The sequence below is a fragment of the Lonchura striata genome, chromosome 5 (genome assembly GCF_046129695.1).
Source record: "Lonchura striata isolate bLonStr1 chromosome 5, bLonStr1.mat, whole genome shotgun sequence".
Taxonomy (NCBI): Eukaryota; Metazoa; Chordata; class Aves; order Passeriformes; family Estrildidae; genus Lonchura; species Lonchura striata.
This window is the reverse complement of record NC_134607.1, coordinates 8,176,568-8,198,538: the sequence shown is the minus strand read 5'-3', so window position 1 is coordinate 8,198,538 and position 21,971 is coordinate 8,176,568. Positions and strand designations below refer to the sequence as shown.

Sequence of the window (21,971 nt, the reverse complement as noted above, 5' to 3'; positions counted from 1 at the left end):
AGTAGGGAAATGTAACCATGTCTGATTGTTTCAGTTCTGTTATAGTGTGTAAGCCATGAGAGGAAACATTTTTATGCCATTCTGTCTTAAGTTTTTAAGCTGATGAGGAAGCAAACTGAAAGGCAGCTCATCTGAGTTTTTTCTACCTTGCTGTTTTAAGAAGTCATACTTCAATTATGGAAATTTCTTATTGAGGGTGGTTCTAAAAATAAATAATTTCAGAGGAAATGTTTAAAAGTTACAGTACTGAACACTACTCATGCCAGCCATTTCCCTCTCTTGTCAAACATCAGCAATTAAAGAGAAATGGGAGCATGTCAAATGTGAGAGCAGAGGAATATTTGTGACCCGTGTGGTACATAAAGGTGACACAAAAACAAAATGGAATTCTGCTGTGTTTTATCTTTTATGTCTAAAGGAGACCCAAACTGCTGCCTCATAGCAGAATATCCTCAGCTCCTGTTTTCACTCACCCGCTGAGCAAGCTCAGGGCTGATTTCATTCACACACAAACATGAGCATGGGTGTGCACACACAAATGAGGCCATCCAAGAGCTGGCTGGACTTTCAATATGTGCACCCATCAACTCTGAGCACCACTTTCTGAATCTGCCTTTTGGAGAAGAGTTCCCAAGGCTGACAGTGTCTCTTGTCTAGAAAACAAATCAGCAGTTTTGTCAGTGCTTTATACAGCACTCAGTATGTTGCTTTGCTGTTTTGCAGGCTCACATTTCCCTGTGGGAGTTGTACCACCCAGAACCAAATCCCCAACGCCAGAATCCTCAACAATAGCATCCTATGTCACTTTGAGGAAGAATAAGAAGATAGATCTAAGAACGGTACTTTAAAATGACATTTGAGCATTGGATGTGTTCATTTTTAAGTTTGGTAGTTACTCCAAAAGTTGAAGTTATTTTCACGATCTTTAAAAAAGAATATAATGAAAGAAATAAATAAAAATCACTGTTACAGAAGCATTATATACTAGATTAAGCAACTATATAGGTAATTAATTATGCTAGTTGGATTCTTTTGGGGTTTTTTGCATGGGTCAGGGTTGGGTATGAAAGCACTTGAGATGGTGTTTTATGTTCAGGCTCAGATGTTTATTCTTATCTATATTGCAATCTTACAAGCTGTGAGTTCTACAACATTTTACTAATCAAACTACAAAATGGCTCTGTATTTATCTCTACAAAGTCTTTAAAAGAACTACTTAATATAAGAAATGACACTTAAATTATTTTTACTTTTAACTCAATAGCTAATCACTTGTGTCCTACAACGCAGACTTTTCTGTCTAATTGCAAAATCCCCCTTAAAACCATAAAGAAAAAAGTAAAGAAGGTGAACAAAAAAGACTGACTAATACCTTAAAACTTCAATCCTTAGCTTTATATGTATTACTGTATTCTAAAACTTTAAATTCTACATTTTCCACTATATGGTTTTAGTGGATTTAAACTTTGATTTAAACTACACATTTGTAACCTCAGTTCTATCATTCAATTTTAGGAACTTTCTCCACAACCTCAAGTCAAATGCAGTGACCTTTTTCTTAAAGTTCTATACCTAAAGACAAGAGAAGTCTAAAATTCTGAACATCCAAAATTCTAACAGAGACAGCTATAGAAAGAATAATAAAATTATAAATGCTGTTCATGTTAAACTGCATGGAGACCCCCAAACTGGGCAAGAGCTAAATGGTAAATGATAAATCTGCTGATCTTCTGAAGTTCAGGCTTGAGTTGAAAGCATGTGAAGCATCTTTGAAACACTTGTGTTTGGCAGTTGAACAGCCTCTTTAAAACAAACACAGGCTTTTATTTATTTCAATGCTAAAACAATTTGGGAAATAGCAGCCATGAAATAAGGATGTAATAAGCAGTATGCAGGTAATAAGCCCAGAATTTCAGATTGGTCAGCTCTGTAGTCTCTGGGTTAAAGACACACATTTACATGTAGTTCATGCAAAAGAGAGGAAAACTTTTGCCATAGTTGCAGCACAAATAGAGGAGAAGTTGTGAGAAGCCTGGGAGAGGAGAGAGAAACTCCCAGGATGTTGACTAGAGAAAGAATACAACTTTTCATAATTGAAATAAATTCCTGGAAATGTACTGAATGCAGCTGATTAGCTTGAAGCCATTTTTATCTGTCATAAAAAGTACAAATCTGCCTGAAAACCAGTGAATTTCAATAAGAGAGTAGGTAAATGGGTGTTATTTTGGGAAAAATATAATGCTTAGAATTACAGATTTTTAAGTGGTAATAAATTTGTTTCAGCCCACACTTGCAGTTAAATGATGCCCAGCTGTAGTTTTTCTTGAAATAAAAAGGCAGAAATTACTATTAGATCAACTGGTGTAAATGTCCTGGATCATTAAATTTCAATTATGTTTCTGTCTCAGTCAAGTATCTTGTGTTTCCCAGTTTTATAATCTCTGGTAAATTGTTTCAGCTTGAGAGGGTGGCTTTGAGAGCATCTACCCATTCTCCTGATGTTTATTGTTGGTGATGGTAGTGTTACTGTTCAGAAGAGCAATTTATTCCTTCCTTTTATTTTGAATTTTGGCGTTTGTTTATTGATAATTGGGTTTTGTACAGTTTTTTTTCACATACATAGGAGGTCTATATTTGCCTACTATTTTTCTGCTCTTTACTAAATCATTAGGTGATCTCTTCTGGTAAGTTACCAGTCTGAAATCTTTAGTTTTTGTTGAAACACATACATATATATATATATTCTTTTTTTTTTCCTCTTCCATTTAAGGAAAGACCACGGAGTGCAGTGGAGCAGCTGTGCCTTGCAGAAGGCTCACGGCCTCGAATGACTGTGGAGGAACAGATGGAAAGAATAAAGAGGCACCAACAAGCTTGTCTGAGGGAGAAGAGGAAAGGACTCAATATTATTGGTGTTTCAGAGCAGTCTCCATCCCAGAGCTTGTCCCATGCCAGGGATAATCCGCTCAAGCTGGCACAGGTGGGTCCCACAGTGATCAAAGTGTGTCCAGTTAAAAACCAAAGGAGTTGATTGGAGGCTAATTGTGGAGTCACAGACTCAAAAGGACAGCCTTTGTGCTTACACCTAATGGTAGGAGCCACTTCTTTGCCTTTTTGGGAAACAAACAGCAGCACTTTACAGAACTGAACTCAGGGCTTTCCGACAGGTCGGACAGTTTAGCCAAGTTATCTGTTCTTGACACAGGAACACCAGTTTGTCTGGGAATACCCTTTTGCCCCAGAGATGGGGCAACTGAGAGGTGTTTGAAAAGCTTTTATTCCATTTTCAGTCTCACAAGAAGGGTGAGACAATAGAGATGTTATAATTCATGCCATCACAATCAGAAGCCAACTATTTCCTAATTACAATACATTTTAAGTGTTTCTTGGCTATCAGCTTTTTGCCATGCTATTGTAAATGCAGGCGAATCCAATGGGAAGAAGTGACGATGTCTGACTCAATTCAGAAGGCTGAATTATTTTGTTATTATAACTATGCTAAAATACCTTAATATACTATATAAAAGGAGGATACTAAAACTACATACAACTTTCTCTGACTCTATCTCTCCCACAACTTGTGACCCTCTCCCGATAGTCCTGCCACAGGTGGGTTGGATTGGCCATCAGGCTCAAACAATCCTCACCAGACCCAATCAAGCAATCACTCCAGGTAAACAATTCTCCAAACACATTCCACATGGGAAAAACAAGGAACAGAAATATAAATTGTTTTCTCTTTCTTTCTCTCGGTGCACCTCTATGAAAAATCCTGGGAGGGAGAGAAATGTTCTTGCCACACCATGCCATGCTGTAGATGCCTTAAAGCCAATCATCTAAAACTAGCCCTTGTAGGTCCTACCACAATGCATCTTTCACAGTTCTATTTTTCCAAAGTATCCAGTCTTATTTGTAAGGCCATCTTTTGAAACTTGTTTCTAGTTCCATTTCTCTCCCAACAATATCTGTCCTATTCCATGCCATTTCTAAGTCAGCATTTCTTGTGTCAAACTTTGCATACGGCGTGGGCCTTCTGTCCACCCCTGAGAACTTCTTACAAATCCATTCCTCACAAGGCACCAACAAGCTTGTCTGAGGGAGTAGAGGAAAGGACTCAATATTATTGGTGTTTCAGAGCAGCCTCCCTCCCAGAGCTTGTCCCATGTCAGGGATAATCCACTCAAGCTGGCACAGGTGGGTCCCACAGTGATCAAAGTGTGTTCAGTTAAAAATCAAAGGAGTTGATTGGAGGCTAATTGACTCAAAAGGACAGCCTTTGTGCTTACACTTAATGGTAGGAGCCACTTCTTTGCCTTTTTGGGAAACAAACAGCTCAAATCCACGTCCATTTGATTATGCATGGTAGTGTTTGCGAACAGGGCAGAGTGTTTTGGTCAAATTTAGCAAACAAGGTGAAATTTTAAGGTTTGTGACTAAATACAAGATCAGGGAGAATCGTGACTCCATTGATGTTGAAATGGACTCAGTGCTGACTTTTCTACCCTGTAACGTATTCCAGCATATGTAATATTTTTAGGCAGGAATGTATATTTATGATCAGAGCTCCTCAGTGGTGCTCTTCTGCTGTGGTGTTTGAGCCCATAAATACATTGAAATAGAACCCATGCTTTTGTTTACACTCATACTTCTTTATTTGCCTAAAAAGTTTATTCATGGGTAAAGGATGGGGAGAGGAGAGGAAGATGTAAGTCCTTGTCATTAACCAGGAAATATTATTCTGAATATATATCTAAAAATGCCCCAAACAAACAAAACCCCAAAAGCCAAAACGAAACAAATTAGTTTTCTTTTCCAGTAGCTTAATGGACTTGATTTTTGGTTGGTTTTTGATGTCTTTGGGTTTTTAATCTTCTGGAATACTTCTTTCTTCAGACCACACTGTTTACTGGCTTTTTTAATTATTTGCTTTTCTACTGGTACAGAAATGCCTTTTTTTTGGGTTTTTTTTTTTTTGTCTTTTTGTTTGGATTTGTTTTGTAGGCATTTAAACATCTGATTTTCCAAAAGCAGATTAAATATATTGCAGTGTCAGGAAATCAGGCATTTCCAAAGATGTTTCAGCTTTGCATTTTGGGTTATTTTTTTTTCCCTCTCAGCAGGATAAGCTGCTACAGAGCTATACAAAAGTTATTTTTTCATCAAGAGCTTTGCATCCCCAGAAGACTCTGAATTCCAATTTAGCCTTTGCAATACAGCATCTGCATTTGGGCTGACATCAGGAATGCTATATGTGAAGGGAGTTCCTACAAATATTTCTGTGATTAACACTGCCTTTCTCAAGAAGACATCATGCCAAGCAAAGCTTTGCAGATGTTTTGTTCAGTAATTTTTACTGAAAAGAAAAGTTTAAGCTTTGCTCTTCCCTGTGATAGAATTCTATACCTCAGGGTGAGGGAGCTGCAGTCCTGTGTGTCACACCTGGGTAGCAGAGTGGGGCCAAATCTGGGCCAGAACTCAGAGTAATTCTGTTCATTGCACCATGTTCCTCAGTCTTCTCTGAGAAATCAGGCCTCTCTGGATGGTAAGAAATTTATAGAGTAAGTGAGAAGATCTCTGAATTTAATATTTAGCTAATAGTCCACTTTACAAAGTCACTTTTGCTATTATAACTTTAATTCTTCCAGAATGCTATTTGGCTGAAAGCCCCAGGATGAGGTATTATGCCGAGTAATAGCTTTTATTTCTAAAAGCATCATTTTTATGTCTATTGATTTTTAGAAAAATGGTGCAGTGGCATTAACTGCTGGAAGTCTTTTCAACTGTGGTTTGGTTATTTAAGAAAAGGATTTTATAAATGGCCTGCTGTGTAATTTTGAAGTGATTACCATAATCCAAAAGGAAGTTGCTTCACAACTGTTGTTGGGATGAGCAGATGATAAAGGGTGCATACTTCAATTCAGGAGAGCAGAGACACTGATTTATGAACTGACTTAGGGGGAATTTCCTCTTAATAGGGTGCATGTGTTAGATCACAGGAGTTCAGCTTTGAGATTTACTGCCTCCATGGCTCCTATTTTTCTCAGCTCCAGTTCTCAGATGAGCTTCCCTTCAGGCCTGCTAATATCATGTTCACAGTTCACAATCTTAAGTCACCTCAACCATCTTTCCTCAAAATTTTCTTAACAACTTCTCTGCGCAGTGGATTTATTTTTTTTTTTTTTAAGAAATAATTAATATCCTTTGCCATTATCAGATACTGTGTTGTCCTCTATTAAATCATTTCACACCACAGGCTTGGAGGATACCCAAGATAATTGGAGGAAGTGCATGCAGGTGCACTGAGAATTCTGTGCTGAAAGCAGATTTTTATCGATTTTTGTTCTTAAACCAGAAAAGGCTATTTTATAAAAAGAGCAGTGCTTATGAATGCAGGTAAGAATGCTGATTTGTGACTGAACTAAATATGAATAAAATTTCAGATGATAAGGGTGACATTGAGAGGCTGGAAAGGAAGGTGGGGCAGTACAATAATCTTGCAGACAAAGAAATGTTAGGCTGAACTGTTTTGAATGGTACAAAATTGAGAAAATTCTGAGTCCTTAATGATTTCCATTTTCCTTATGGCAATCTATGCTTAAGGTTTATTCAAGTATTTTTTTTTAATCAGTCAGAGGGCAGCAGAAGGCTCAGAACTGAGACTGTGATAACTTTTGTAACGGTATGTCTGTGTACCAATTTTATTCCTCAGAATCGGAAAAAGGATGATGCAGTATCTGGTAACATGAAGGAGTTAGAGAGCACCAGCAGAGAAAATAATTTGAAACAAAACAATGGAAGTCCTGGAGAAGAAATAGCACAACTCAAAAATAATGGAGATCAAGAACATAATTCCAGTTTTGCTAAAGAGGTATAGAACTACTCCTTATTAAACTGTTCATCAGCTTGTCTTGCAGTAACAAACTATTTTGAGATACATGCACCACAGGATGGGAAAGTGTGCCAGTTCCTTTTGCTTGGAAGAGTAAGACTTCTTGTTGAAAATAAAATATTCCATAGAGAATCACAAAATTCAATAGCATCTGTCTGTAGTTGAGACATTGAATTTTCTTGTGTGTGATCTTTAAATAATAATAATCATTGCCATATTCATTGCTTAGGCTACCCCAGTGGAATTTTTGACAGCCATTTAATGTCCCTGAATTTTTGTTTGGTTGTCTGTGGTGCATCAAATGGTTTATAGAAAGCAGAATAAAGCTGACACAACAATTTACACATGCAAGTAGGCAGTACCTGTACTATTAGGTATTTTTCACTACTTTGATTCCTGCCTTGAAATAGTTTGAAGTACACTTGGCAGGGAATTACCTTGGTACTAAAGTGCCCTTAACACTTAGCAAAACCAGACTGACTGTGAAGAATGGATTACTAGAGTTACTTCTGCATAATCATATCCTGTTTATAGTTTAATATTTTTTTAAAGTACTATGTAGAGGTTTTTTTGCCTTCTTCTATATCCATATTCCTCAGTTAATTATCCTTTTGTTTTCCTATTTTATATTTAGGTTTTTAAATATATATATCTGATGGAGAATAGTATAAAATCAAATAATTTCTGTTGTTATCCATTAGAAACACTTCCTTATTAAGAGACTGTTGCTTTGTTAAATATGCAAATATTTCAAAAGGAAAATTAAGTAATACACTCAAATTGTTTATATGTAATCAGACTTTAGGAGCAGCATTCAGTCTTATCAACAAAATATGGAAGCATCTGGAGGTTTTTTTTGGCATTGTGAAGAGAGGGATAGCATGAAAAAACAGGCAGGCTGCAATCCAAAGAGTTCAGATAAGTTCTGGAAGTTATTAAGGCAAACCCTGCCCCTGGCCTCTGGTATAAGTTTTAGGATAACTCTATTAACCTGCATGGTATTGATAAAAATTTCTTAAGTTATGTAATTCTGAGTTACTAAGTATACATGATGGCAAAATTTGTCTGTTAATAAAACTGCTTCCTGGTACTGTATTTCTTATCTGCCACTTAGTGTGTGTTACAGCTTTTTGTTTCATGATTTCAATTTTTTTATAGCTGTCAAAAACTGATGATCTTTTATCAGATGCACATGTTGTATCTGACTCAAAAGAAGGGGGTAATGAAGAGAAAACAGAAAAGAAAAATAAATTGGAAGAAACACATGATGGTGATATAAGGTAAAAACCAAACAAGATGTTCAGAGGCTATTTTAAACTTGCAGTCTGTATTTATTAGCTGAATGGACCAAGCAATTGCCATAAATACTGAAAAGGTTTATTTATATGGTTTTGAGGGGTTTAGTATAGGAAAATCCAGTGAGAGGCTCGACTGCTGCAGGATTCAGTCAGAGTTGATGACTTGGTGGGTGAAGCAATGTTTATTTTCAAGTGTTGTCCCTGTTATAAACAGAATGCATTCACATTCCTTGTCTTGGCCTCCCAAATGTGTTTAAGAATGTCAGTTCAAGCTTTGTATCAATTTATTATGAACACTCCTGCTGGTGCTTCCATAGCATGCTCTTTATTGCTGATTAATTTAGGAGCAAAGAAAGCATCTTATTCTACATCTCCTGCTTTATTTTTTTACCTCACTGCTTTGCAGCATTGCAGAATTAGAGGGATATTATATCTTGGATATTTCTCTCTCACAATTCATAGCTTTGGTGTAAATTGCACTGCAGGTCCTAAGTGAGCTCTCACATTAGGTCATAACTTTGTCACAGGACCCTTCAGCAGTAGGAAACTGCAGGAGTGCAGAAAGGAATTAAATCCCAGGTGCTTTTTTAAAAGTGTGACTACACAAAGTAGAAGGGTTTCAAAATGCCTGCTTATTTTATGCTGCCCAGACTTGCAAGTTGCAACTTTTTTTCTATTAACAGGAGAAAATTAAATTATAGCTCCTATATTAGTGGTTAACACCTGAAATTAAGTTAGAGCAGGTCCTAAATGCTGTGCTTCTTTTACACAGCTTGCAGAGTGTGACCACAGTTGCAAACCACAAACCCAAAAGCAGCTCAGAAGAAAGTGAAATACTCAGTGTTCAAGAACAAGAAGGGATTGTGTCTTCATTTGAATTTGCAGCACAGTCTTCAAAAGGAAATCAGGCAGCAGCAGGTATGGAAAAGAGTTTGACTGAAGCACAACTTACCTGCTACATATGTAAAGCTTCTTTATTGCATTTTGATTGTGTCTTTTGATGCTCTGAAACCCTTGTGAATTGAAAATGCTGAGCTAGTCTACATGTGAAGTGTACAGTTTTATAATGTACAGAAAAATAGTTTCCCAGTGGGCAGCTACAGAAACTCCATTTTTCTGAGGTTTTAATATAGCTTTTATAGTTGCTAATTCAGGGATTTAAATAACTGTTGCCAGAAATTGAGTAATACTGTAGTTGTTGGTTGGAGCAAATCCTTCCTTTTTCATCTCAGCCCTGGGTATGTGTAGACTTTTTACTATTACTCCCTGCTGCTGAGTGACCTTAGATATGCCCAGAGTTGTGGAATTATTGAGAATTTCCAATGTTTTAAACTAGCAAGTATAGGAGCCCATTTTAGCCACATTTTGAGGAGTAAGAAGGAAGAAGAAAACAGAAAAACCACCACAATGACTGGTGGAGAGGACTATTTTGCAAGAAGAGTGGAATAAAGCACAACTGTGTGCAAAGAAGGAAAGAAAAGGGGAGAAGGAAGAAGGAAGAAGATAGAATTCAATACATTATTAGGATGTTTGCTGATGGGAATGGTTAAGTAAGCCAAATGGTTCAACTTATGGATATAAAAGGTGATTGCAGTCAGCAATCCTTTCTGTGACTTGCTAATCAAAACCAGAACTTGTATGTACATTTTGCACTGCTCAGCAGAATGAAAGAGCTTAGTTAATCTGAGCTGGGATATGAAGGTGGGTCTGGGCCTATCCCAACTGCTTAAATTTTACTCTTTTTTTTTCCTCTCTTTCTTGGCAACATAAAACATCAGCATTCCTGTGTTTGCTGTTCTGCTATTTATTTCTAAACCTGATTAAGGATCAGCTATGCTCTCCCTTGAAGCTGTGCTTTTTGTGCTGATCAGATTGTAAGCCTTTACTTGTGTAGCTTTCATTTGTTTCTGCTTATATTTGCTGTGGCTCGAAATGGTGCCTTTCCAAGCTAATCTTTATTATGGCTCCTATAACTTGTATTCTTATTTCTTTTGCTGTATGACTCGCAGTGAAAAGTTTGCCTTCCTCACCAGAATCGTCCTTGTCACCAGCTCCATCCACACAGACACAGCTCACAGAAGGATCCCATTTCATGTGTGTATAGTCACAGAGAAGTACGTGCTTTCTTTCCCACCTCTCCCCTTCCTAATATTCTTCCAGGTTGTTTGTGTGCTGTTATTTTTGTGAGAAACATCTGATACTCAGCAAGACAGAGTTACCTGCAGTGTTGAATACAAATTAGCCAGAACACAAATAAATTTGTACATTGATTTGCTTGCAAGGAGTGCATTCTCTGTCCAGCTACAAAGAGAAAGGGCTAATTGGTTTTTCAAGGGCTAATTGGTTTATCAGGCATGTTCTTCACAACTGGCAGGGTAATAGCCCTTGGAACTAACAGCCTGAGCTGTTCCAAAACAGGGAGTTAAGGCACGAGCATCACTGGACAGGTGCAGATGAGTCCTGATGCTTCAGCCATGGGCAAAATGGGCAACCAGAGCTTAGTGGTGCACAGGAGGGAATGGGCTAATGGCCTGAAGAATTCATGGCTTAAGACATAGAAACAAACACTTAAAAAATTTTTTCTTTCTTTCTTTCTATAGAGAAAGCCCTACACAGCTGGTCTTTCCTGCCATAGTGGGTGATGGTTTCTAGAAATCAAGTTAGAAAGTACGAGTTAGGCTAGATTTACATTTTCTGCCTGTGGTGTACCCACTTAGTGAATGGCAGTGGAAATATAAAGTGTGTGTTTGTTTGGGCAAGTGCTTAACAAATTAGTAGGATATCAGTGGGAATGCTTCAGCACTTTACCAACATTTAAATCAATCCACGTTTCTTTGTTGTCAGGAAGTGTCTGTTTAAATAAGCTTTCTGCTAAAAGAATGAGCTTTGCTTCAATGGCAATGTTAAAAGTCATAGCAAATGTAACTTGAGAAAGCTTTAAAATCAAGAACAGTTTAAAACTGAGATATTTTCAGTCATTCAGTATGAGGAGATGTGAAAATGCATTTTTTTAAAAATTTACTGTCTCAGTCTCAATTGCCAAGGTTTCATTTTAGCAAAATTAGACTTACTAGTCATCACAGAGACCTTTCTAATAGCAAATAAGGGCAAGTAATTATTTATACTCCTTAAAAAGAAAAAAAAAATGAAAATTATTAATATATTATTAAAATATTTTCTCCTTTTGAGAAAGTGGAAAATGCCATCTTCACATTCAGTCCTGACACTGCTCCTGCCTTCCTGATGGGTGTGGTCTGTCATGATTAGATTTAGCTTGAATTTTTGTACTTTTATTCAAAATGTTTATTTCAGAACTATTTTCATAAAATTGAGTGGGACTTTCCTTCTGGCAATATTGATTTGTGTTAATGCTTTTTAGGCTCACTGTATAAATATAAATGAATATTTTTATAAATAAATGTATATATTTATAGATATATATACATCAATTATATTTATATATAAATATATAGATTTACCCACATTTACCATGCATCTCCTTTTTAAATAGGACAAACATTCCCCCACCAGTTGAGGTTTGGGTCAGTAATGAAAGTGAAACTGCACTGCTGGATTTTCTCTGTAGGCACAGGGCATCTGTCAGGAAGAGGGTAGCAACCAGAAATCTATCACCAATTGCATTAAGCTGCTCTCAGCTCAGAAGATCAAATCAGCAAATTAATTTCCTTTAGGATTTATGCTAAATAAAGAGAAATGAAGAGGGAAAGGCTTGCCCCCACCTTTGGTGAGGTGTATCCCCACAGCCAGTTATGAAGGTGAAGCATTTCTGCGTTCAGGACAGCTCTACCCTCAAAAGCCCCTAAAGAGGCTTTAATTGCTTATGGCAGAAAGGTCCATCTGGAATGGCACTTGTCAGTCTGAATCTCTGCTTGCACTTGCCTTGTGCCAGTGTCAAACCATGACACTCACCCTGATGGAGAAAGGGTTCCAGAACTTCAGACACATCCCCTGTGGCTGTTCAGTGTTTGGATTCAGTTGGGGAAAGCTCTTAACTGTGGCACCTACATTCTGCATTGCTGCATTCGATGCCTCTGTTGGTTGTTTCCTTGAACTTCCAAAATAAATTTATTCCATGAACTGGACTTAGCATACAGAGGAGATGGATGGAACACAGTGCTTGCCTGCAGTATTTACTGCCCTCTGCCTTCTAGGGCTGTGATTCCAGTATTCCAGTGATTTGCTGAAGGATTTTGGCCCATATTTTAACACACAGGAATGCAGCATCCCTCATTTTCATGAAGTCTTAAGTGGCAAAGGGAACTTCCAGGCCGTAGGATCAGCCCTGGTCATATGCAAACAAATTTTTCAGGCAACATCTGGAAAATGTACAGTGAATTTCAGGGAAGGAAGAGGTAATACCTGTATTTTGCTTTTACAGTCAATTAGAAAAATGATACTCTTGGCACAATGCCGGGGGAGTTTGCCATAGGAAATTGTTGGCACAGGATATTGTAGGACTAAGGAGAAACCCCTTAACACAAAGCTCCTTTTTTGTCACAGTCCTTATTTTGCAGAGACAAGTCTCTTGTGTGTACCACTAACCCTGTTAGATTTTAAGCATTTCATTTGCACTGAGTAATGGGGGGGATAATGAAATTCTATACAGCACCTGGGTTCAAAGCTCAGGAACATTTGTACCAATGAACTGTTAAAAGTTAATTGCTACAATACAGCAAGCTCTGGGTAGACCATTTGAGCTACACTGCCACTGCAGTGTAGCAACTCAAAAATTCTGCATCCTTCTTCAAAATGTGCCTTGCATTTCTAAGACTATTTAGGATCTTCGCTATTATTATTAGTTTTAGGTGAAGAGCATTTGGAGGTGACCATGTGTAACAGGATAAAACTCTCAGAGTAAACAGACTTTCATTCCAAGTGGTGTAAATTTGAAAAAAAAAATCTTGGCTTGGCTTTGTTTCTGTTGAAATATCTTGACAGCAGTATTATTCATCAGGAAAACAGATTTTGGAACAATTGATTTCTGAGCTATTTTATTATGTTCTACACCTACATTGCTACATTGAGGTCAAGAGTTCTTTGCTGTGTTTAATCCCCTGAGTTCTTTAGATGATATTCTGTTGCTAAAATAAAGTAACTTAATCTGTGTCTGTCTTTCAGCACTAATGGCTTCTGTTGAAACAATTCATGCCTGAGATGTATGGACCTGACTTTGAAAATACGAGAAGATATTGTACAGTATATTTTAAATCTATGAAATTCATAGTTCTGATGCTTTCGGCCACAGAGCATCATTTTATCACTTCCTGGAAAATGTTTATTCCAAGAGAGCTTTAAATGGCCCACATGTACACTCAACAACCTTCAGATTGTTCTCCTGATACCAGCTTGCTGCTACGATTTCTGTGCACATAAAACAAAGGCTCTTTTTAATGTGCAGTCTACAGTCAGAACTTCATTTGCTCTTCTTCAGAATTTAATGTTCTTTTAATGATGGATAATATAAGTTCACTTTTTTTGCTTCTTTTAGATGCATAACTCAGTTAATTTTACATATCACCACTAAACCTTGTTTTACACTTTTTAAACATTACAGTTTATTGTTTTAACAAATTTATTTGTAAAATTTATATATATATATATATATATACATATAGATATATTTAAAATGTGCCATTTTTATTATTGCTTAGTAAGAGATGTCCTGTTTCTGCTGTAATGATTTCTTGGTCAGGTTGCAATGTCAGCAGTTACTGCCACTCTTCTGTCAACATAGACATTAATGTTAGTGGTTCCTTTCTCTTGACTAAAATGGAGTGTAGGTATTTTGAGGTACTGGGCTTTTCCTTCATGGGGTTGGGGTGTGTACAGCAATAAGCAGGTTTTCAATCCAGTACTTAGTTTGTGTACAAATGTAATTATGTTCATTGTGTATATATTATACAATGAGCACATACGATGTAAGTATAAGAAGCCACTTATTGTTCAGATACGAATGTTCATATCCCATTTCTTTTATATCATATTAAATAAATGTTGATGTTCTTAAGGACTTGTATGATTAGTATTTCTTCCAGCAAACAGATGTCACACTGTGTTCCACGTTTTGATGTGGGGAATGCAACAATTCCTCCCCCATTGGCAACATCACCTGTCAACCAGAGTAACAGTGACAGACTCTTAAGAGATCCCAGTCTTCCTCTTCGGGAAAGAATTAAGGCTGCAACACAGAACAAAACAGACAACCTGAGAATGAGATGCAAGAAATACAGGTTCAGCTCCTGGCTCTCCCAGACTTGTGTTGTGATACTGGAATAATCACTTAGTCATTCTGCTCCTCCATTCCCTGCCTGTTTACATGGGAGGTAATAGCCTGTCTTAGTGGGGTGTGTTGGGCAGTAATTCAATATTTGCAAACGCTGATTGCCAAGTTCAGTGGGGTTAAGGAGAGAAGTGTGAGGATTCCTGGAGGCTTTGGCATCTGCATAGCATCTTCCAGAAACTGAAAGAAAACCTGAAATAATCTGTCAAGTGTTGTCACACTACAGATGTTACCAGCTTTGCTGTTACATCTCGCACAGCTGCCTGATTTTGCCTGAGACAAAAGAGGGTTAGAAAAGAATTAAGAGAAACAAAAACATTTCACAGAAAGCTTTTGAGTCCCAGGATGTAAAGCTAAAGAATCTTTTGCAGGTTCAGGCAACTGCTGTGTGCTTGAGTGCATGTGTGTGCCATAAGTGGTAAGGCAAGTTTCACAGGAAGGCAGCTGCCAGCTCCTGTTTGGTTTTTTTTTATCGTACAAATCATATCCTGATCGAGTTAATATTACTGTTCTAGAAGCTATATAATTAATTGTGCTTTTCCACAGAGGAGTGGCTGATACTGTCTCACAGTTTGAAATTACTTTACCATTGCCCCTCTCCCCAAGTCAGAGTTTGTGTTTGTTAGATTCTTCTGGCACTCCCAGTTCTGCTGCCTGTTCTTCCTGGTGCTCTTTGCCACAAAGATACAGAGTATGTTGTCTGGCTACCTGTTGTCCTGCCATTTTCTCTGCAGAGTAAAAAAAATAGGGGCCAGAATTCAGCAGCAGAGCCTGGAGGGGTTACAGTGGAAGAGGTGCCTGAAGGAAAGATGAATGATGATGCAGGCATACAGCATGGAGCTGAAAAGTTGCCACATCAACATCTTTTTTTTTGGAACAGCAGCACCAAATTAGTGCATCCTTCCATGCAAAAGACAGAGCAAGGAAAAAGAATGTGATTTTATTGCACAACCAACCAAGGCTTAAGTTCAGTGGCATCAGTGGAACACCTGAGGCAGAGTAAATAGACACACCCTGTTCTCTCCCTAACCCTTTTAGAGAGATCTGTTTGCTGTCAAGTTTTGCAATCTCTTTCAGCCCTTGCTGCCAAGAAAAGAATTGCAACCAATAAAGGAAAGAATGACTAAGTGATTTTTGGACATTTTTAGATGTTGCCTGTGTCTAAAACAGTTGTTGGTTTGGTATATCTGCAAGGAACATGCAGTTTATAATGGAGCTGAGATGGGGAAGAGGGGAAGAATGAGCAAGTTTTGCTGAACTGTTGGCAAAGACAGCAAAGGTGAATGATGCAGGAATATAGTAATGATCATAGACTATCATTTCTCTTCCTGTGGGCAAAGGCTGCAAAGACTTGGAGTTTCATTGGGTGCTCTATTTTTTTGTCTTATGGAAAAAAAAAATAAATGTATGGCTTTGTGTTATCACAGAGCATCTACTGTTTCTTACCTCATCAGAATAACTCATCCCAGTGATCGTACTCCTGAGATATAGAAATATCAGAATACTGATACAGTCAGCCTTCAAACATCTATTTTAAGTTTGTATCTTAGGATATTTTTATATTTCTGACTGATGCTTTATTGGCTATTGCACTGACACTTCTATATATGGAACGTGCTTTTTTTTTTAAAAGCAAGAGCCCTTAAGAATAAAGCAACACATTCTCTACAGATGTTCATGCTTTTCAGAACCAATTACATCTATTTTTGTCTTTTGTTCACCATTTGCATTGTTCCAAGGCTACTAGAGAATGTGAATCTTTAAAGTCCCTTAATAAAGTGACATTACTGAAAAAGTTACAGTTGGTGTCTTGGCAGTTTTTGTATGTTATGGACTGGCTCAAAGGGAAAGACCTCACCAGGCAGCTGAAACCCAAGCCTTGTTTATGTTATCACTGATGTGGAAAAAGTAGTCTTCACATTTCCTCAGAAATATGCATCTAAAGTGAGTCCAATAAGGTTCTATTTTCAGGAAATCAGAAAAAATATTTGCACATTTCAATCTAAATCACATTAATTGGACAGTCTGTGACAGAATTCTTATCCACTCCATTGGATCCACTGGAGTGCATACATGAAAACATTAATGAATTACTCTGTCAGTAATAGATTTATTAAATTCTCTAAGACTTAGACTAGTGGATTAAGTTGTACCCTGGGTGAGCAAAGCAGCAGCATAGAAAACCTTTAATCAGTGGTGCTGTTGGATAATCTTACCTCAAACTTTACATTTTAAAGATAAGGTGGAGGGGGTTTATTTTTTTCCTTTTCTAATAAACCATAAGTAATAATCATTCAGATCTCGGAAATGGCTCATCATGTCTTCTCTACACAGTACTGTTTTGTCCCTGTGATCCTGGATTGTGCTATAATTATTTTCTGAAGTTATTCTAGGGTAGTGTAATCTTACATCAGTTTGAATCCTAAGTTAAAATGTTCTTTTCTGTCCTTTAGAAAGTTGACATTTAAACAGCCTATAAGCAAATTGCTGGTACCTGGAATTGATAATATATCTGAAACAACTTAATCTAACTTTTTTAAGGATGCACGTGGAGATAACAAAGCAACATCTGGCCTTCATTTCTTCTAAAGAACATTATATATGGTTGCTGGTATATCCTAAGAGCTGTTTGGCTTGTCCATATGGGAACACTGAAGAAACTGCTACAAAATAAAACAGAATATACTGGTGGCTGCAAACAAATGCCTGACCCAAAATGAAGGTTTAAAGCAGCTGCTTTCTGGGCTTGACAAGCACAGCTTCTTACCCAGCTGTTCCAGATGTGTCAGCACTCAAATGTTACTTGTGGAATGAAGATTCTGGGGGTTTTTTTGTGGTGTTTCTTCATTCTGTGGTATGCCAAAGAAAATGTTTTTAAGGTCTGTCTAAATATTATCTGGCTGCTGTGGTGAAGCTGCAAGCAATTCTTAATTGCAGCTCTGGGTAAGTGACATCAGCATAGGGGTTACTAATTGCCTCATGTGGCAGTCTGGCTAGGGATGTGTTGAACACTTATTTAGGCTGGATTAGGTTCTGTTTGGGATAAAAGTAAAACAGTGCTGCTTTGAGTGGGCTGCTGTAGAGTATATCTGGACAAAACCAGATGTGGGATCATTAACTTCTTTATTACTGAAACCAAAATGAAAATAAGGAATTAATTTTTTCTCTTTGTCAAATACTATCCAGATCCCTGTTCTGTGGAACGGGAATACTTCAAAGTATTTCAGGCTAAAAATGGAAACGCCCTCTTGCTCTTTTAAGGTGAAATGAGTACTGTTTAAAAAAAGAAAGAAAAAAACGGGCTCTGCATGTTTAACTGTATATGTAGAGCAAGGAAGATTTACTTACAGCCTCGAAGTTTGCTCAGTGAAAACTTTCAGGAAGGTACCTCATCCTCATCTGTTGTTATCTGGGCTGTGTCACAGTGAAGTGACTGGTGCTGTACTGGACTCCCTTCTGCATCTTTAAATCCATTACAGCCCAATGTGTAAAGTATTCTGCATTCCTTATGGAGGCAAACTGCCTTATCTGCACCCCAGCTGTCTGTCCCTACATGAGCAGCTGAACCCAGGCAATCAGTTTCTTTTTTAGAGAGGTGAAAATCTGCAGGTGCTTATTGTCCTGAAAGATTGAGTCAAAGCATGTAATGAGAGACACCCAAGATTCTCCAGTAACTTGCATGTAAATCTTTATTTTCAGCAATGGATTCTATTTAGAAAAAAACTTTTTTCTAAGTAATAGTCACCTTACTGGAAATAAAATAATGAGTAGGTATATAAACAAATACCTAAGAATTTATTTGAGAAATTTGTCATTAATTGACAGTACATTTCAAAGCAATTGAGAGGGGAAAAAAGAGTGCAAAAATTCAGCAACTCAGCTCATAAATCACCTCTTTACAGTGTGAATTTCTGGTGAGTCTTGACACTGATTACACATGTAAGTTGAGTGCTTCATACTGTGCAACTTTCTTCTTGGTAATTTCCCAAGTCAGTAAGAACATGTTTCAGATGTTTTAGCTTTGAACACGAATTATTTTTTTTCTTTTTCTTTTTTTAGTATGCTCATCCACCAGTCTAGGAAACAGCTGTTAATGGCTCTTGGGTTTACTCTCTTTATACACTGAAATGGTCATATCTAGACAGAGGGGACAAAAGACAGCTGAACTTTCTGATGAATGTTACCTGATGCTATTTTGTGTTTGGTTTTTGGCTACCTGGAGAATGTCTCAGAGAGTTTGCACGTGCAAGGGCTGGTACTGCAAGGAAGCCAGTTTGTAGGAGTCAGGTCCAGCTAGAGGTGTCATTTTGTGAGCAGGGAAATTGCCTGGAAACCAAAATCACCTTTGAATAACATTCCTGGCTGTTTTCATGGCATGTGCCAACAGACCCATAATTTTTTGTAACTACTGCTTCTAGTATATTGTGCCTACAAATAATAAATATTTTTAATAAAGACAAAGTGCCTGGATAATGTGTGAAATCCTGACCAGTACTTACAAGGTAGCAGTTACAAATTAACCAACCAGCCTCAGCCATTTAGGAGATTGCCTTAGTGAAGAGGAATTGGTTAGTATTCATGGATTACAACCTGGGAAAACCACACTTGCTTATATAAGCTGATTTGGAGGTATAACTACTCTGACCTCACAGCTTTTTATTGTAAAACTTTTATTTCATGATCTTAAAGCTATTCCATTTTGTGTGATCAGCTAAATATAACCTAGCTAAGCTCCATTTCATTTCCATCATCCAGATTTTAGGACAAGGGAGAACAGAGGTCATGACATTTTGATCATTTTTGCCTCATTAAAATCTCGTGGACCCCAAGGAGCACAGCTGGGTCATGTTTGTAAAAAGTGGGACTCTAAAGCCTTGCTTTGAGCCGTGCCTATTTCACAGGAGTGCTTCCCATCCATCCTCCCCTGGCTGGCTGTTCCCAGGCTGGAGCACTGCAGTTATTTCACCTGCAGACAGAGGCCCTGACTTTCACAACATTTTCAGGCGATTAATCAGAGGCGGTATGTGAAGTCTAAGATCTCTACAGCTGATGGCTCCAAACTCTTAAGAGGATGCCAGCGTGCGAGAGTGAATCCTTGTTAAAGCTTTAGCCCTGCAGACTCTCTAGGCGGTTCCCAAACCCATGGGTGCTGTACCTGTGCCTTTGAACGCAGCAAACCAGATTGCTGTTCACTTGAATGGTTGGCTTCCTCCAACAAGTGCTGGAGGAGCTGTAGATTTTCAGGCTGGATTGGTGTTTTGGATAAAGTGCAGCTGGCCATCAGTAACCCTGCAGGAGGAGGCTTTCCCTCCGCAGCCCTCCCTTTCTCCTGCAGCTGGCCCTAGGCACGGCTGGAAAAACACCGTCATTACCTGTTGGCCTGGATGCAGAAGCGGCCAAGCTTCCTTCCAGCGCCTGCCCTGGGCAGATAAGTTGTGTTAGGAGGGGAAGCAGGGGATGAAGGGCACGGGTGTTATCAGTCCAAGTTCAAGAGCTCACCCAGAAGGATCCCGGGAGAACAAAGTTAGCCCGGCTGCAGCTGCTGCCGCTGCATTCCCACTGCAGCTTCCCTGCCTTCCCCCCTGTGCCTGGCCCTTTGTGCTCACAGCGTGGTTGCCTTTGTATGGGGGTTTTAGGGGATGAAAGCCAGCGATCGCTGATGGGTGACATGATAGTGCTTTAAATGGGAATGCAGATTGCTCCCAGTACCACGCGATGGAGCGCGGCGGACAAAGCAAGTGGCGGCAGCACAAGCGGCTTAGGGTGATGGCCACGGCCAGAAGTGACTGACAAATGAACAAATACCAAGTTAATTTAAAAACAAAAAATGTCCAGGAGTGCCTGGGCATTTCTCAGACCCCGTGCTCTAGGAAAGTCTGTAACTGTGCAAGCTGCCCAGATGTGGCGGGCTGCAGTTGACCTGTCATCTCAGGAATATTTAGTATCCCTTTCCCTTCCTTCTGGGAATCTGGGTGCTGAGCACGCGCAGGAAATCGGGGATTACAAACTCGCCTGAACTTTTCACTGCCAGACATTAACATGCGGAAGCAGCAACCTGTATGTAAATGATGTTATCGGAGCTGTTTTATGCATGTGTTTCCAGGATAAGAAAGGAGATTATTTCTTTGTGTGAACTAATTACCTGTGAAGAAAAAATTTAGAGCCTTTTTAATGTTAATGCCAGGCTGTATTTTTATTAACCTTCCTACTCTGTGATGCAGTGTTGTGTGTTTATTGTGTATTTTCAAATGTTAAGGACTTGATCCTTTAACCTAAATGAAAGAAGTTCTTGATAGGACTTTGCATAAACAGGTTTCTTTGCAAGGTTGCAGCCACATCTCAGAGCCTTCCTTTGCCCATAGAATGGGGTTGCTTCACCAAATGGAAAGACAAAGTGGCTTTTAAGTATCGTGATGTTGCTGATTAATGGTGCACAGCAACAATTAAAGATAAAAAGGGGATAATGGTATTACACTGGAACTGCAAGACAAATTACTGCAAAACAGAGAAAATATGTTCTTGGCCTAACCTGCAGTTGCATATAACCAGGGCAACAGAATTAGTGTTGATGCAGCAGATCTGAGCCCAGATGGGAACAGCCTTTTTGGTTTCAGGTAAATAGATTGCATGATTTAAAGTTAAACACGCTCACACTGCAACCATTATGATACAGGAGAGAATTTGTGTGAGAATCTGATCTCTTGTGGTTCCAACATCTCAGATGAAATTCTGCATGTTGCTTATTAACAGTATAATTAGATAAGGGAGGAGGGGAGTAACTTTACAATGCTTCATGTTTCAATATTTATACGGCTTTTAAACCAGCATTTATTTTGTCATACTTTGTTAAGCATGATGTAAACTGAGCTGTTGGGGTTTTACTGTAGAACATCAGCTGATGAGAATATGCTGCATGTAATGGAAAAGAATATGCATGCAGTGTTGCAAAAGAAGTTACCATAGTGCAGTGCAGGTGGTGGACTGAGATCACTTACTGCAATATAAGAAAGTTCCAAAATCTGACTATATTAATATCCAGAAGGCCTCCAAAATATGTACTGTTATAAAAAATCTGAAATACAACTGGTTCATGGACATTGGTCCAGCACTTAATTTATGTTTTACTGAGGATGGTGAGGAGAATGTTTGGGGTTTTTTCTTGTAAAGTCCCATTTTAAATTGGCTGCTTTGCTTCCTCTCTACATGAAACTTGGGCTTGAGAAACTGCGATGTGTCTGAGGCACTTTTGTGTAAGATCAGGTCATCAAGATAGCAGAAAGAACAGAAACCACGTCCTGAAGTGGTGCCAAAGGATTTTCCTTGGAAGAAAACAAGGCAGAAGTAGGTCATGGCTCTCTGCAGAGCTGATACCTTAATGCTTTCAGTGCCTGAGTTACACTTTATAATACATCCCTCTTTGTTGTACCTCTTACGCACTAGCACAACCTAAATCAAATAGCTTCCTCAATTTAAGAGACCCCAG

The 21,971-nt window shown here is 38.4% G+C and overlaps 1 protein-coding gene across 13 annotated transcripts in view; it reads left to right on the top strand.

Annotated features, from left to right (window-relative positions):
- The window catches only part of PLEKHA5 (pleckstrin homology domain containing A5), a 165,681-nt gene extending 149,392 nt beyond the window's left edge, over positions 1 to 16,289 (top strand). For 11 of the 13 annotated variants that reach the window (XM_077783260.1, XM_021535136.3, XM_021535139.3 and 8 more), the window contains 7 exons: positions 724 to 839; positions 2,771 to 2,980; positions 6,710 to 6,868; positions 8,048 to 8,169; positions 8,960 to 9,105; positions 10,197 to 10,301; positions 13,327 to 16,289. In XM_077783260.1, coding sequence (XP_077639386.1) covers positions 724 to 839; positions 2,771 to 2,980; positions 6,710 to 6,868; positions 8,048 to 8,169; positions 8,960 to 9,105; positions 10,197 to 10,291 — 848 coding nt within the window. In that variant the 3' untranslated portion in view covers positions 10,292 to 10,301; positions 13,327 to 16,289. The remainder of the gene's footprint in view (positions 1 to 723; positions 840 to 2,770; positions 2,981 to 6,709; positions 6,869 to 8,047; positions 8,170 to 8,959; positions 9,106 to 10,196; positions 10,302 to 13,326) is intronic. The other 2 variants (XM_021535133.3, XM_021535134.3) reach the window with 2 other exon arrangements.
- The last annotated feature ends 5,682 nt before the right edge of the window (positions 16,290 to 21,971 follow it).